This window comes from Chiloscyllium punctatum, chromosome 32, assembly GCF_047496795.1.
Source record: "Chiloscyllium punctatum isolate Juve2018m chromosome 32, sChiPun1.3, whole genome shotgun sequence".
NCBI lineage: Eukaryota > Metazoa > Chordata > Chondrichthyes > Orectolobiformes > Hemiscylliidae > Chiloscyllium > Chiloscyllium punctatum.
In genome coordinates this window covers 22,614,630-22,627,840 of record NC_092770.1, presented here as the reverse complement: position 1 = coordinate 22,627,840, position 13,211 = coordinate 22,614,630, and the positions used below count along the sequence as shown (strand labels likewise).

Here is a 13,211-nt window from a genome sequence, read left to right as displayed (position 1 = left end):
GAGAAAGACCATGTGAAGCAGAACTGGCTGCCATTAGTGCCCATGTTCAACAGTGCAATGTGTTTTGGATCATGTGAGAAACTCTGTGAGGGGTGAAGACGGGGCAGCAAAGGTTTTAATCCCTTGGTGATGGATGTGGGTCAAGAAGAGAGATTCCTGCTTGGAGGTGTTTTCTCACTCTGAATACTGTCAATGGGTTCAAACCAGATGAGAGGAGTCACATTCGCTAAGAAAGAAGGATGGGGTTAAGACCCTGGTGAAAAGCTGTTATGTGTCTTCCATCTGGAATCACCTTTTAGATATTTACCTGCTCACTTATAATTGGCCTCTTCTGGAGTACTGTGTCCACTTTTGGTCACCCCGTTATAGGAAAGATATTATCAAGCTAGAGAGGGTTCAGAAGAGATGTTGCTGGAGATGGAGGGTTTGAGTTATAAGGAGAGGCTGGATAGGCTGGGAGGTTTCTTCACTGGAGCATGGGAGGTTGAGGGGTGACCTTATTGAGGTTTATAAAATTATGAGGGGTATAGATAAGGTGAATGGCAGGTGTCTGTTCTCTAGGGTGGGGGATTTCAAAGCTAGGGGTCATATTTTTAAGGATTTAAAAAAGACATGGGGGGCAATTTTTTTTACAGAGTGGTTTGTGTGTGGAATGAACTTCTACAGGAAGTGTTGGATTTGAATAGAGTTACAATGTTTAAAAGACATTTGGATAAGTACATGAATAAGAAATGTTTGGAGGGATATGGGCTAAGCGCAGGCAGGTGGGACTAGTTTAGTTTGGGATTATGGTCGGCATGGACTGGTTGCTTCTGTTTCTGGTGTCATCTGTTTCTGTGCTGTATGACTCTGACTCTGTAACTCTGGAGGAATCAGGAAAGGATGATAGATACTAACGCTGTGGTGTGGTTTCATCAATCAGTGAGCTTTAGTGTGCTTAGCTGCTCAGGTCACCTGCCCCTGGTCCAGTGCCAGAGACTGTCAATCTGAGGGAGCATCAAATGGAAATCCTCACTGAGAGAATTATTGTGGTTAAAAACTAAAGAATAGGATTGATTCTAATGCCTCTGCTGTGGCCTCTTGGTTGTCACCTTCTGACCTAAAATACAAAAAACTGCAAAATGCTGAAAACTGAAGCAGAAACAGACATTGCTGGAGAAGCTCGGTTGGTCTGGCAGTATATGTGGAGAGAGAAAGCAGAGTTAAAGTTTCGAGTCCGGCGGCCATTCTTTAAAACTGATAGGAAAAGGTGGTATTTATCATGATAATCAGAGGTGGGACGTGTGGAAGGAGTAAGAGAACAAGTGGAGACAGAGCCCAGAGAGAGAAGGACAGAGGGATGGTTGATTCTAAGCCGGGGAGGGAGAAAAGCTGATGATGGGGACAATGAGTGGGTGACAATGGGGTTGGCTTACTCCGACGCTCCAGGGAAAACAGCCCCAGCCTGTTCAACCTCTCCATATAGCTCAAATCCTCCAACCCTGGCAACATCCATGTAAAAATTCCCTGAACCCTTTCAAGTTTCACAACATCCTTCCAGTAAGAAGGAGAGCAGAATTGCACGCAATATTCCAAAACTGGCCTAACCAGCATCCTGTGCAGCTGCAATATGACCTCCCAACTCCTGCGCTCAATACTCTGACCAATAAAGAAAAACATACCAAACACCGCCTTCACTATCCTATCTACCTGCAACTCTACTTTCAAGGAGCTATGAGCCTGCACTCCAAGGTCTAGTTATTCAGCAACACTCCCCAGGACCTTACCATTAAGTGTAAACGTCCTGTCCTGATTTGCCTTTCCAAAATGCAGCGCATCACATTTATCTGAATTAAACTCCATCTGACACTCCTCAGCCCATTGGCCCATCTGGTCAAGTAACCTTCTTCACTGTCCACTCCATCTCCAAATTTGATGTCATCTGCAAACTTAATTACTACATGTCCTATGTTCACGCATCCAAATAATTTATATAAATGACGAAAAGCAGTGAACCTAACACCAATCCTTGTGACACAATAACTGGTCACAGGCCTCCAATCTGAAAAGCGACCCTCCACCCACCACCCTCTGTCTTCTACCTTCGATCCAATTCTGTATCCAAAAGGTTAGTTTTCCATCTATGAAGCCATATTGACTCTCCCTAATCAGTCCTTCCCTTTCCAAATGCATGAAAGTCGTGTCCCTCAGGATTCCCTCAAACAACTTGCCTTCCAACGATGTCAGGCTCACTGGTCTATAGTTCCCTCCTTTTCCTTACCACCCTTCTTAAACAGTGGCACCACGTTAGCCAACCTCCAGTCTTCCGGCACCTCACCTGTGATTATCGATGATACAAATATTCAGCAAGGGGCCCAGCAATCACTTCCCTAAGTCCCATAGAGTTCTAAGATACTGGGGATTTATCCACTTTTATGCATTTTAAGACATCCAGCACAACCTTCTCTGTAATATGGACATTTTTCAACATGCCACCATCTACTTCACCACATTCTGTAGTTAAAACCATATATCTCGAGCTTGGATCTGTTGGGATTTTAATGATAAACAGCCCAATCGAAAGATTAGTTTATTTGTGCACAAAACCTGGGTGAAGTACAGGCAGTTCTGCTATAACGGGTCTTTCATTAACGTGAATTGACTGTAATGCGATTGGGTGAATAGGAAACACTGTTTTTAAATTGTGAACTGTTAAACTGTATGTTGGCTATAACGTGATTAGATCGCCAATAATTTAAATGCTGTTTGTATTGCACAAGGTTGCACAGGAATGCAACTATTGTGTTCTGGAAGAACTGCCTGTAATCGGTTTAAGAGGCCGTATTGTTAATAGATTGTAGGTCAGTTAAATGTCAATACAAGATTGGGCTCACATTGCAGTTCACTCGATGGATTAGAATCCGAATGTCTTGCACAATGATGCTTTGAAAGCAAGGTCATTAGTGAATTGTCCCCAGTGTATTTCCCAATGATTGAAACTTTATCAGAAATGAAAACAGAAGTTGCTGGAAAAGCTCAGCAGATCTGGCAGCTTCTGTGAAGAGAAATCACAGTTAACGTTCCGGGTCCAGTGACCCTTCCTCAGAACCCAGACCCGAAATGTTAACGCTGATTTCTCTCCACAGGTGTTGCCAGACCTACTGAGCTTTGCCAGGAACTTCTGTTTTTGTTTCTGGTTTACAGCATTCGCGGTTCTTTCGGTTTTGATTGAAACTGTATGTCTGTCCTTTTTCCTGGGATGCCTATGTTTTCTAACTTGCACAGGTAATGTCTGATGACGGCAGAATGTCGACGGTTTACGTTGCTCCCGGTGACACACCAAATTGACAGATACTTTGCTAAGTTGTTTTCAAACTCTGTTCCGTCCTCTCCTCAGGCCTCCAAATGTGCCCCCTAAACCTCAGAAAGCCAAGAAATCCAGGCCCCGATCAGAATATAATGCTAAGTTATTTAATGGGGATTTGGAAACGTTTGTCAAGGTACTGGCATCGAGTGTAATGGTGGCGGAGAAGCTTTACTTTAAACCTCAACGATCAGAACGTAATGGTGTGTTCCTCGAGTTAAATTTTCGAAGGGCGCTCTCACTCATTTTGCTGCTCTTGCCGTTGGGACATGAATGTTGTCTCTATAAATCCAGAATTGTGAGGGATTGCCATTACGTTCTGTTCTGTCCTGGGGCCCCCGGCTGTGCATCTGTTTTAGAACCTGCTTCCTCAAGTCAAGAATTGCAATGCTTTTCAATTGTGGAGAAATCACAGGGAGTTTGATTTAAACTCGGTTTGCTGCTGTCCGCATTTCCCCCTTTGTCAATCACAAAATTGAGATGAATTTGAACTGCACACTTGGTGTGATTAATGAGATGGGCAAGCTCCATAAGCAATGACATCCTTGACGTTGAGGAAAGCCCCTCTATATTCAAACCTGTTTTGACCACCTGCTTTGTCTTTAGCCAGAATATAATGGTTTGCTCCTCCAAGCTGAGTCAGCAGGAGCTAGTTTCTTTAAAGTTTCAAGCGGGTGCAAGAAAGTTGCACCCTCCCCCCCCCCCAACCCCCCCCCCCCGAAGGAATTCCATTATATTCAAGCCTCTGGCTGGGGGCCCTAGTCTGTGTCTTGCACCTTCACTGTATTTGCTGCTGCCTGTCTCACTATCTTCCTTTTCACCCTCTGCTCTTACCACTGCTCCTATCAGAGGTCGAAGAAACTCTCACGCCAGAAACCAGGTATAGTGCCATTGTGAACGGCTTGGCATATCTGCCTGGGTTAACATGCAGCGAATGAGCAAATTATAATCGAGAATGTTTGCATCAGTTTACTGAGACTCAAAGGGCACTCTAGTTAAAATACCGCGCAATTGAAATTTGTCACTTTTCCAAAGTCAGAGTCCAACTTCTTAAGTCGGGTACTATTGCATCAGATAAAGGCAAAATACTACGGATGGTGGAAATCTGAAAAGAACATAGAGAGTGCTGGAGAAACTCAGCAAGTCTGGCATCATCTGTGGTGAGAGAAACAGAGTTAACGTTCCTTCTTCTGAAGACTCGTACTAGACACAAAACGTTAGCTTTGTTTCTGTCTCCACAGATACTGCCAGGACTATTGTGTCAAAATCTGCTTCTGCCGAAGCTGATACTGATATCCAGAAGGCACTTATTCATTGGAGAAAGTCACTGCCAAGTTAACCAGAGTAAAACTGGTACTTCAAACTTCAAAATAGTTCCAGTGTTGCTTCAGAACTGAACCCAGAGGATGTTTTGCATTTCTCCCAGCTCCATTCTAGTTTCAGAAACTTCTTAGGAGAAGAGTATCAGCATAGCAACAGCTTCTTAAAGAAAAGCAATAATTCCACAGCTGCTGTTAAGATAAAAACAGAACACCCTGGAAAGCACTCGACAGGTCAGGTAGCTTGCTTGGGGAGAGAAACTAGGTTATCAGCTTCAGATCAAACCTACCTCCCACCTCTCCCTTTGTTAATTACATTTCACAAAGTGGGAATGGTGGATTGGTGCTGAGTGAGCAGAGAGGAATTTAAAGTTGCCTCAATCATTGGACTCTTGCAAACATTCAACTTCTCCACAGTTTAATTTTCCTACTTGCATTTCTTCTTTTATTAACAAGGCTTCTAACTCAAATTTCTGTGAGTCAAGTCAAATAAAAAGAATGTCTGATATCTCATGAATGATCAGGATGATCAGCCATGATCATATTGAATGGTGGTGCAGGCTCGAAGGGCAGAATGGCCTACTCCTGCACCTATTGTCTATTGTCTATTATGCTTTTTCTAATTACAAGTGCATGAAGTGTAACCTCTTAAGAAGCTGAAATCCAAGGATATGATGCCATCAAGAAGATTGAGGCCCCACATTATATTTTAACCATTGTCATTTGTTTGTCATTTAGTTCACCAAGGCATGATTTATCATTTTCCTTCCTTTTTGTTCCGTCTTGCCCGGTGTTGAACGTCATTCTCCTCTCGCCGTGAGAATGGCCGCTTTGAGACCTGGAGTCTTTGCTGTACTGAGCCCTGTGCCGGTCCTGCAGGAGCACCGTTTGGGCTGGCAGCCACTGTGCCACTCTTCCTTCGGTGATCCGATCCAGATCGAGAATCTGCCAAGCAGGTGGGCACGAGCCCCACACACTCTGTTGGTGCGTGCCCAGGCCTGGGTATCACAGCTGATTCTGTGAATGGGATTCTTTTCATGGCCAAATACAATGGAGCCTTCCGCTGTGCAGAGGTGCAGTGACTGTAGATGTTGCCCACCCAGTATCATGAACCTACCTCAGAAATGAGAAATTAGTCTAGTCCGTCTGATGGTTAAAGACGTGTAGACAGCAGACATTCTTTGTATTTGTGCTCTGATCAGACATGACCTCTACAGATAATTACAATCTCCTTCAAATTTCCTTTTCCAGGACTCTGGACAAGCCATTCCCCTAATTGTGGAAAGTTGCGTGCGATTTATCAACTTATATGGTATGTTCCTGTTAAGGTCTTCTTGCCTACATTAAGACATACTTTCCCTGGAATGGAGGCAATGAGGGTTCACTAGAACAGTCCCGAGGATCAGAGGGTGGTCCTTTCAGGGGAGATTGACTAGACCTATATTCTCTGGAGTTTAGAAGAATTAAAGGTGATTGAATTGAACCCTTTGAAGGAGTTTTTTGACAGGGTAGAGGCTGAGAAAATGTTTCCCTGGCCGAGAGACTGGAAAACAGAAGCACAGCCTTCTGGTTAGCCATTTATAACAGAGATCAGGAATGATATCAGAATTCAAATCATGGTGAATGTAGAGCAGAATGTATGTTCAAAAATCAGATGGATACATTCTTTGGGATGGAAAGCATTAGAGAATATGTAATGGGGAGAAGGAGCTGAGATGTATGCCAGCTAGTGTTTTTTAGTTTGTTCATGGGGTGTGGGCATCTCTGGCTGAGCTAACATTTATTGCCCGTCCCTAATTGCCCTGGAGTAGTTGGTGGTAAGCTGCCTTCTTGAACCGCTGCAGACCATGTGTATGCGGGTTTACCCATGATGCCATTAGAGGAGCTCCTCAATTTTGACCCAGCCACACTAAAGAGACGGTGTTGTATTTCCAAGTCAAGACGAGGTATAATTTGGAGGGCAACTTGCCAGTGGTGCACTTACCGCCTTTGTCCTCCTCAACGATAAAGGTCACGGTCAGAGGAGGTTTGTTGAACAGCAGAGGAACCAAACAGTCCAGCCCAGCTCCTGTCTCACATGTTAAGTTGTTCCCTTGGTATCTGACACTGTGCCCACTCGGTTGTCACTGCTATTTTTTATTTAACCAACATGTTGACATTTGACCTGTTGCCACGAATCGGGCGCATTCTCACATCTCTCTTCCCCACACTGTCTCCAGGTCTTCAGCATCAGGGGATCTTCCGAGTTCCTGGATCACAGGCTGAAGTCAATGATATTAAAAATTCATTTGAGCGAGGTGAGTAATTGCAAAGGCAGTGCTGGAACAACTAAGCATCCGTATCCCATTCAGCAGCGGCACATTTATTCTGGCCTTGCAAAACGTGACAGCCTGCTGATAAGAAATGTCTCCAGCCCTTGATGCTTTAGAAAGATAATTGCTTTTGTAATGACTCCTGCGCCTGGGAATAGTTTGCCAACTTGATTAATGTGGCTAGTAACTCAGTGCTTGAACTTTTAAGGATCCTTTCTCATTTTGACGAGTTGTGGTGGTGGGGGGAGGGTGATGTACCTTTGCAAAGCACAGTGCTCTAAATTTCTCAGTCATGTGTGGTGTTAGACACTACTTGCTGTCAGTGAGGCAGTGTTCAATCTGTAGTTTTTGAACTAATGCCAACTTTCCTTGAAGCCCAAACACTAATCGGGTGCAATTTATGAATCGAGAGAGGGGCTGGGTCGTTATAAGCTGATCCACCCTGGGTTGGATCACTCAATCACCCACTTTATGCTCCACCGAGTTTCCCACCTACAACTTTAGGTTACAATTTAAACAAGTGTGTTGCCATTAGAGTCTGAGAGAAAGCATCATAGAATCCCTTCAGTTTGGAAGCAGGCCATTCAGCCCATTCAGCCCACACCGACCCTCCAAAGAGCATCCACCCAGACCCCACCCCCTACTCTATCCCTGGAACCCTGTATTTCCTATGGCTAATCCACCTAGACACCATGGCCAATCCACCTAACCTGCACATCTTTGGACTGTGGGAGGAAACCGAAGCACCCGGAGGAAACCCACACAGACACTGGGAGAATGTGCAAACTCCACACAGTCAGTCGCCTGAGAGTGGAATTTAACCCGGGTCCCTGCTGCTGTGAGACAACAGTGCTAACCACTGTCATCAACAGATTCCTTCACTGTTTAAAATTGGACCGTGTTAGATCACTTAGAGAGATTTAAAATGCATACTCTCATCATTATTGTTATACTATGAGGGAGTTAATAATTCCCCTACTCCACCAGTGATACCACTTGTGTAAAAGTTTTGATTCAGTCACGAAAATTGTTTCCCTTTTGTAACATTATCCAGAATAAAAGAAATGTTCTCCAGATTTCTTTAATGAATGCAAAAATAGTCTGGTTATTATAAACAAAACTCACTTCTCAAAACAAAGAGTGGCAAAACTAGCTAATACCTGAGCTATAGTCTGACACTAGAATTATATCTTCTATTGATCACAACACAAGCACATTCTCACAACATAAAAGACAACAGACTCTGCAAAGATGCTACTTTGAATAAAAACAAAATACAAATGCCCTTATGGTTCAATGGTCTGAAAACAGGTAGAATTTGTCAGTCTGCCGAGTTTCTTATTAGTGAAATCAAATTGCTGGAAGCCGTAAACTGATGGAAGCTCTTTAAATCAAGCTTTGCTTTGGATGGCTTTTAAAGACTGTATCATTTTTTATTTTTCTGTCATTTTGATTGACGGAAATGGGAAAAGTGCTGTTTTAAAAAGCAAGGATTGTGGAAGGATTGCTGCACTTTTCAAAAGCAGGTGACATGGCGTTCATTTTAAGTAGCGTAAACCAGTGACCCTGTACTTTCTACAAACAAATGAAAGTATATGGAAGAGAAGAATCGATGAACAGCATATCCTTACAGAACGAAAGGACTATCTCAGCAGACCCTGTAGGTAGGGAGCATTGAGCTGCCTTCCCAGTTTTTCCCGCCCTCCATAGCACCAATGTTTTTGTATCTGTCTCTGGCTGTCCATATGTGTGTCTGGAAAAGGAGTTTATAAGGGTGTTGAAGTTTAAACTAATAGAGTTATATACAGACAGGTTCTACATAATTTACCTTTATCTAAATGTCTATTTATTTGAAATAAATAATAATTCCTGTTACGTTCAGAAACCTGCTCTGGTTCTGAAAATCAGGTAAATTGCGTCCTTATCAGAATCTTTGACATGAGTCCAGACTCTTGATTTCCCGCACCATACCCCAGTGGGCATAACACACCACTTCCAAGTCTCCAGAAAATGGTCACTCAGGATTTACAAGGCAGACAAAATACTGAGATGTGGAAATTTAATCAGGTTCCCAATTACTGAAACCCAAGAGAGGGGAAAGGGAAAGTTGCAGCTATATTACTGTAAGCTTTTGTGGTTGTCTCCCTTCTCACTCACTCGGTTTCGAAAACAGAAACCAAGATCAGAAAGGGTTGCTAGGTAACCATCAGCACTGGGACCCCAAAGCTAGATTTTCTAGCGATTAATTATAAATTATAAATTCCATCTCGAATCTCCCTAAAAGCTTTGCTTGGCTGTTTTTCCAAAGTCACTTGACTTCCTGTAATTTAGTAGGTGAATCACAACCCATTTAAACTGTTGAAATTATTCCTTGGTGAAAGCCCTTTCTTAGTTCAGAAAAGTTTAACATTGTCCTGTTTTTCAACAGTTTCCACATTATTGCCTTTATCCTAAAGGATATGCTTTAATTGGAGGGTTTGTATATATTAACCCTGAGCAGGCTGAGTACATTGGACACTCAATAGTTTATGAAATGTTGTATATGTAGTTAAGCCCCAAAAGGTTTCTGGTTTGATCAACCCATTCATAAAGCTGCTGGTAAAGCCCATTTAGACAGACAGACATTTTGAGAGTATGTTAGCAATTATTGTTATCTTGCAAGGTTTCAGGAGTGAGTGATTGTCTAATTTAGTCTGGTCTCTGAAAAGGAGCATATGGCAGTATTTTGCTTCTTATGCCAGGGCATTTGACACACTGACAGTTTTATTACAAATGTTACGAAATAAATCCTTGCATTCAGAAAGTGCTTTCTCACATCCTCATTTTATGTCCACTGATTTTTATTTTTCACGTTGTATCAGCTGTTAGCAAACATGACAGCCAATCTACACAGCAAGTTACAACGAGTAAGTGTATATCCCATTAGCTCTGGACTGTGGAGGAACAATGTGACATCAGGAGAACTACCTGATCTCCTTTGAATGGTTTTGTGGATTCTTTAACAGAATCATGACCACATCTTGGATGATATCAAAGGATTGTGCATGGCCTTTTGTCACTCAGCTAATATTACTTGTACTGATGTTTCTGTTTGTTCTGAAATAGGTGAAGATCCTTTAGCTGATGATCAGGATAACCATGACATTAACTCAGTCGCAGGAGTTCTGAAGCTCTACTTCAGAGGCTTGGAAAACCCACTCTTTCCTAGGGAAAGATTTAACGAGCTCATTCCTTGTGTCCGTAAGTATTTGTTCTCTGTCATCACCCTCTCCATCTCTATCACATTCACCCTCTGCCATCCTTGCTCGGTTTGTCTACCTTTCTCTTTTTTTCGCACTTGTCCCTTCACACACACTCTCTCTCCCTCCCTCTATTCCCCTCCTACTCTCTCTCAAGTCCTCTGTACTCCTTGTGCACTCTCTCCTTTCTCTCAACCTTACCCCCCTTCTCTGTCCTCTCTCTCACTCTCCAAAATACTCAGTCACTCTGTCTCCCTTGTGCACTCGCTGTCTTGCCTTTGGCTCTTCATGCTTTCGCGCTCTCCTGTCTCTTATGTTCTGTCTCTTGCAGTTTCTCTCCATCTCTCTTACATCCTCTGTCCCCTCATGTACACACTTTTGAGTAATATCTCTCTCGAGCACTGTCATTCTCTCCCTCTATTGTGCATATCCCTCTCTACATTGCAGCCAGCTCTCTCTCTTGTGTGAATGTGTGCAACCATGTCGTATGCAGTCCATATCTCTCGCTCTCTCTCGCTCTCTCTCTCTCACAGACACTGTCTCTATATCTCTCTTTTTCCCTCTCTCACGCATACACATTTTTTTCTGCGTTGTGTGCATGGTCTCACTCTTGCTCACCATTTCTCTTTCTCTTGTGTGCGTGCCATCGTTCTCTCTCTCTCTCTCTCTTTCACTCTCTCTCTCTTCCCTCCCCCCCCCCCACCTTCACACTCTGTCTATCCCACACGTGCTTTCTTTTTCTCTCTATCTGTCCCATTCCAAAAAAACCTGAATTTGTATTGAAAGTTTTTCTTTCATTCCATCCCTGCTTGGTTACTTGAGTATTTTGAATTTTGTTTTTATTTGAAGAATTTGGCTCACACTATATAAGTATGCAGTTCCTTTGACGGTGTTAGTGATGTGGGATGTGCAGCCCACAAAAATCTGAGAGCCCTGTTAAGATTTTTTCTTTTTTTAAAAAAATGAAAATGAGAAAAACAACTTGCATTTTAGGAAGCTTTACCATCTCCTCAGTGCAGCTCAGAGCAATTTTACAACCACTGCATCATTTTAAATGAGTGATTCCCTGATATCTAAGTAAACATGCTGGACAGTTTGAAAGCAGGTCAGGCAGCATCCAAGGGGCAGGAGAATCGACGCTTCAGGCATAAGCCCTTCTTCAGGAATCTGTATAGGGAGGAAGAGAGCTTCTTCAAGGAAGGCACCCTTGCAAGAGGATTCGCCAGGAGAATCAACCAGAAGAAAGTGAGGACTGCAGATGCTGGAGAAAATGTGTTGCTGGAAAAGCGCAGCAAGTCAGGCAGCATCCAAGGAGCAGGAGAATCAATGTTTCAGGCATAAGCCCTTCTTCACGAATCCGACTTATGCCCGAAACGTCGATTGTCCTGCTCCTTGGATGCTGCCTGACCTGCTGCGCTTTTCCAGCAACACATTTTTCAGCTCTGATCTCCAGCATCTGCAGTCCTCACTTTCTCCTGGACAGACTGAAAGGAAATGAATGCAGATGTTATTGTTTCAGCCTCGTTGCAAGGAGGAATCAACTTCGAGATCTTTCTGCACAAGATTGTTCAGCCAGAGGCTGGATAATCTCGAGTTGTTTGCTTTGGATAGAGAAGGTTGAGGGAGCAACCTGATAGAGGGGTACAAGATTGTGAGATATGGACAGGGTGAATAGAAATCAGCTGTTCTCAATAGTCAAAGGGTCAAGAACAAGGGGGCATAATTTTAAAATGAAAGACAGGAGGTTTTGAGGGCATGTGAGGAAAAATACTTTCACTCAAAGGGTGCTGGGGGGTCTGAAATGCACTGCCTGGGGATGTAGTGGAGGTATGAAACCTCAAAAATGACTTGAATGAGCACTTGAGCTCATTCCTGTTGAAGGGCTCTTGCCTGAAATGTCTACTCTCCTGCTCCTCGGATGCTGTCTGACCTGCTGTGCTTTTCCAGCACCACACTCTTGACTGCAGCATCTGCGGTCCTCACTCTCTCCCACTTGAAATGTCATAACATTCAATGCCGTGGGACTAGTGGGCGGCACGGTGGCTCAGTGGTTCGCACTGCTGCATCACAGCGCCAGGGTCCCAGGTTCGATTCCAACCTCGTGTGACTGTGTGGAGTTTGCACATTCTCCCCGTGTCTGCGTGGGTTTCCTCCGTGTTCCTCCCACAGTCCAAAGATGTGCAGGTCAGGTGAATTGACCATGTTAAATTGCCCATAATGTTAGGTCAATTAGTCAGAGGGAAATGGGTCTGTGTGGGTTACTCTTCAGAGGGTTGGTGTGGACTGGTTGGGCCGAAGGGACTGTTTCCACACTGTAGGGAATCTAATTTAATCTAGTGTAGGTAGGAGTATATTTTTGGCCGTCTAGCAGTGATGGGTGGAAGAGTCTGTTCTGTTTGATTTAGTGATTGTATACTACAGAGGGAGCACAGTAGATTTAGAATCATGGAATCCCTACAGTGCAAGAAGAGGTCATTTGGCCCATCAAGCCGGAACCGAACCTCCGAAGAGCATCTCGCCCAGACCCGTCCCCCTGGCTTATCCCTGTAGCCCCACATTTCTTATGGCTAGCCCACCCAACCTGCACATCCCTGGGCACCAGAATAATACCGGGGATGATCAGTTATATGGTGAGGCTGGAGGCACTGGGACTGGTTAAGAGGAGATTTAATAAAAGTTTTTAATTCTGCAAGGGTTTTTGACGGAATAAATGAGAGGAAACTGTGTACATTTGGAAGTTCAGAAGGCAGTTAACAATAATGATGGTGTGGGACTGGAGTCACATGTAGACCATACGAGGTAGTGGACCAATTGAAGCTTTACTACAACCCAGGAGCTTCATACTTTCTATTTCCAGATTGAAAAACACAAACAAGAACTCTCTGAACTCCCATGGTCTGATTTTAAATTCCGATCTCTTGATTTTTAGTGTAAGTTGCTGGATCACGAATTGAGTGCTGAAACCACTGCTTAATGACACCCTTCAATAAACTTCAGT

The 13,211-nt window shown here is 43.6% G+C and overlaps 1 protein-coding gene across 4 annotated transcripts in view; it reads left to right on the top strand.

The window, feature by feature from the left end:
* Positions 1-13,211, top strand: part of LOC140457988 (SLIT-ROBO Rho GTPase-activating protein 1-like) — a 289,838-nt gene that overhangs the window by 228,763 nt on the left and 47,864 nt on the right. For 3 of the 4 annotated variants that reach the window (XM_072551900.1, XM_072551897.1, XM_072551899.1), the window contains exons 12-15: positions 3,377-3,479; positions 5,914-5,974; positions 6,882-6,959; positions 10,080-10,214. In XM_072551900.1, the coding sequence (XP_072408001.1) occupies positions 3,377-3,479; positions 5,914-5,974; positions 6,882-6,959; positions 10,080-10,214 (377 nt within the window). Of the gene's footprint in view, positions 1-3,376; positions 3,480-4,192; positions 4,224-5,913; positions 5,975-6,881; positions 6,960-10,079; positions 10,215-13,211 lie in introns of all 4 variants that reach the window. The other variant, XM_072551898.1, reaches the window with a different exon arrangement.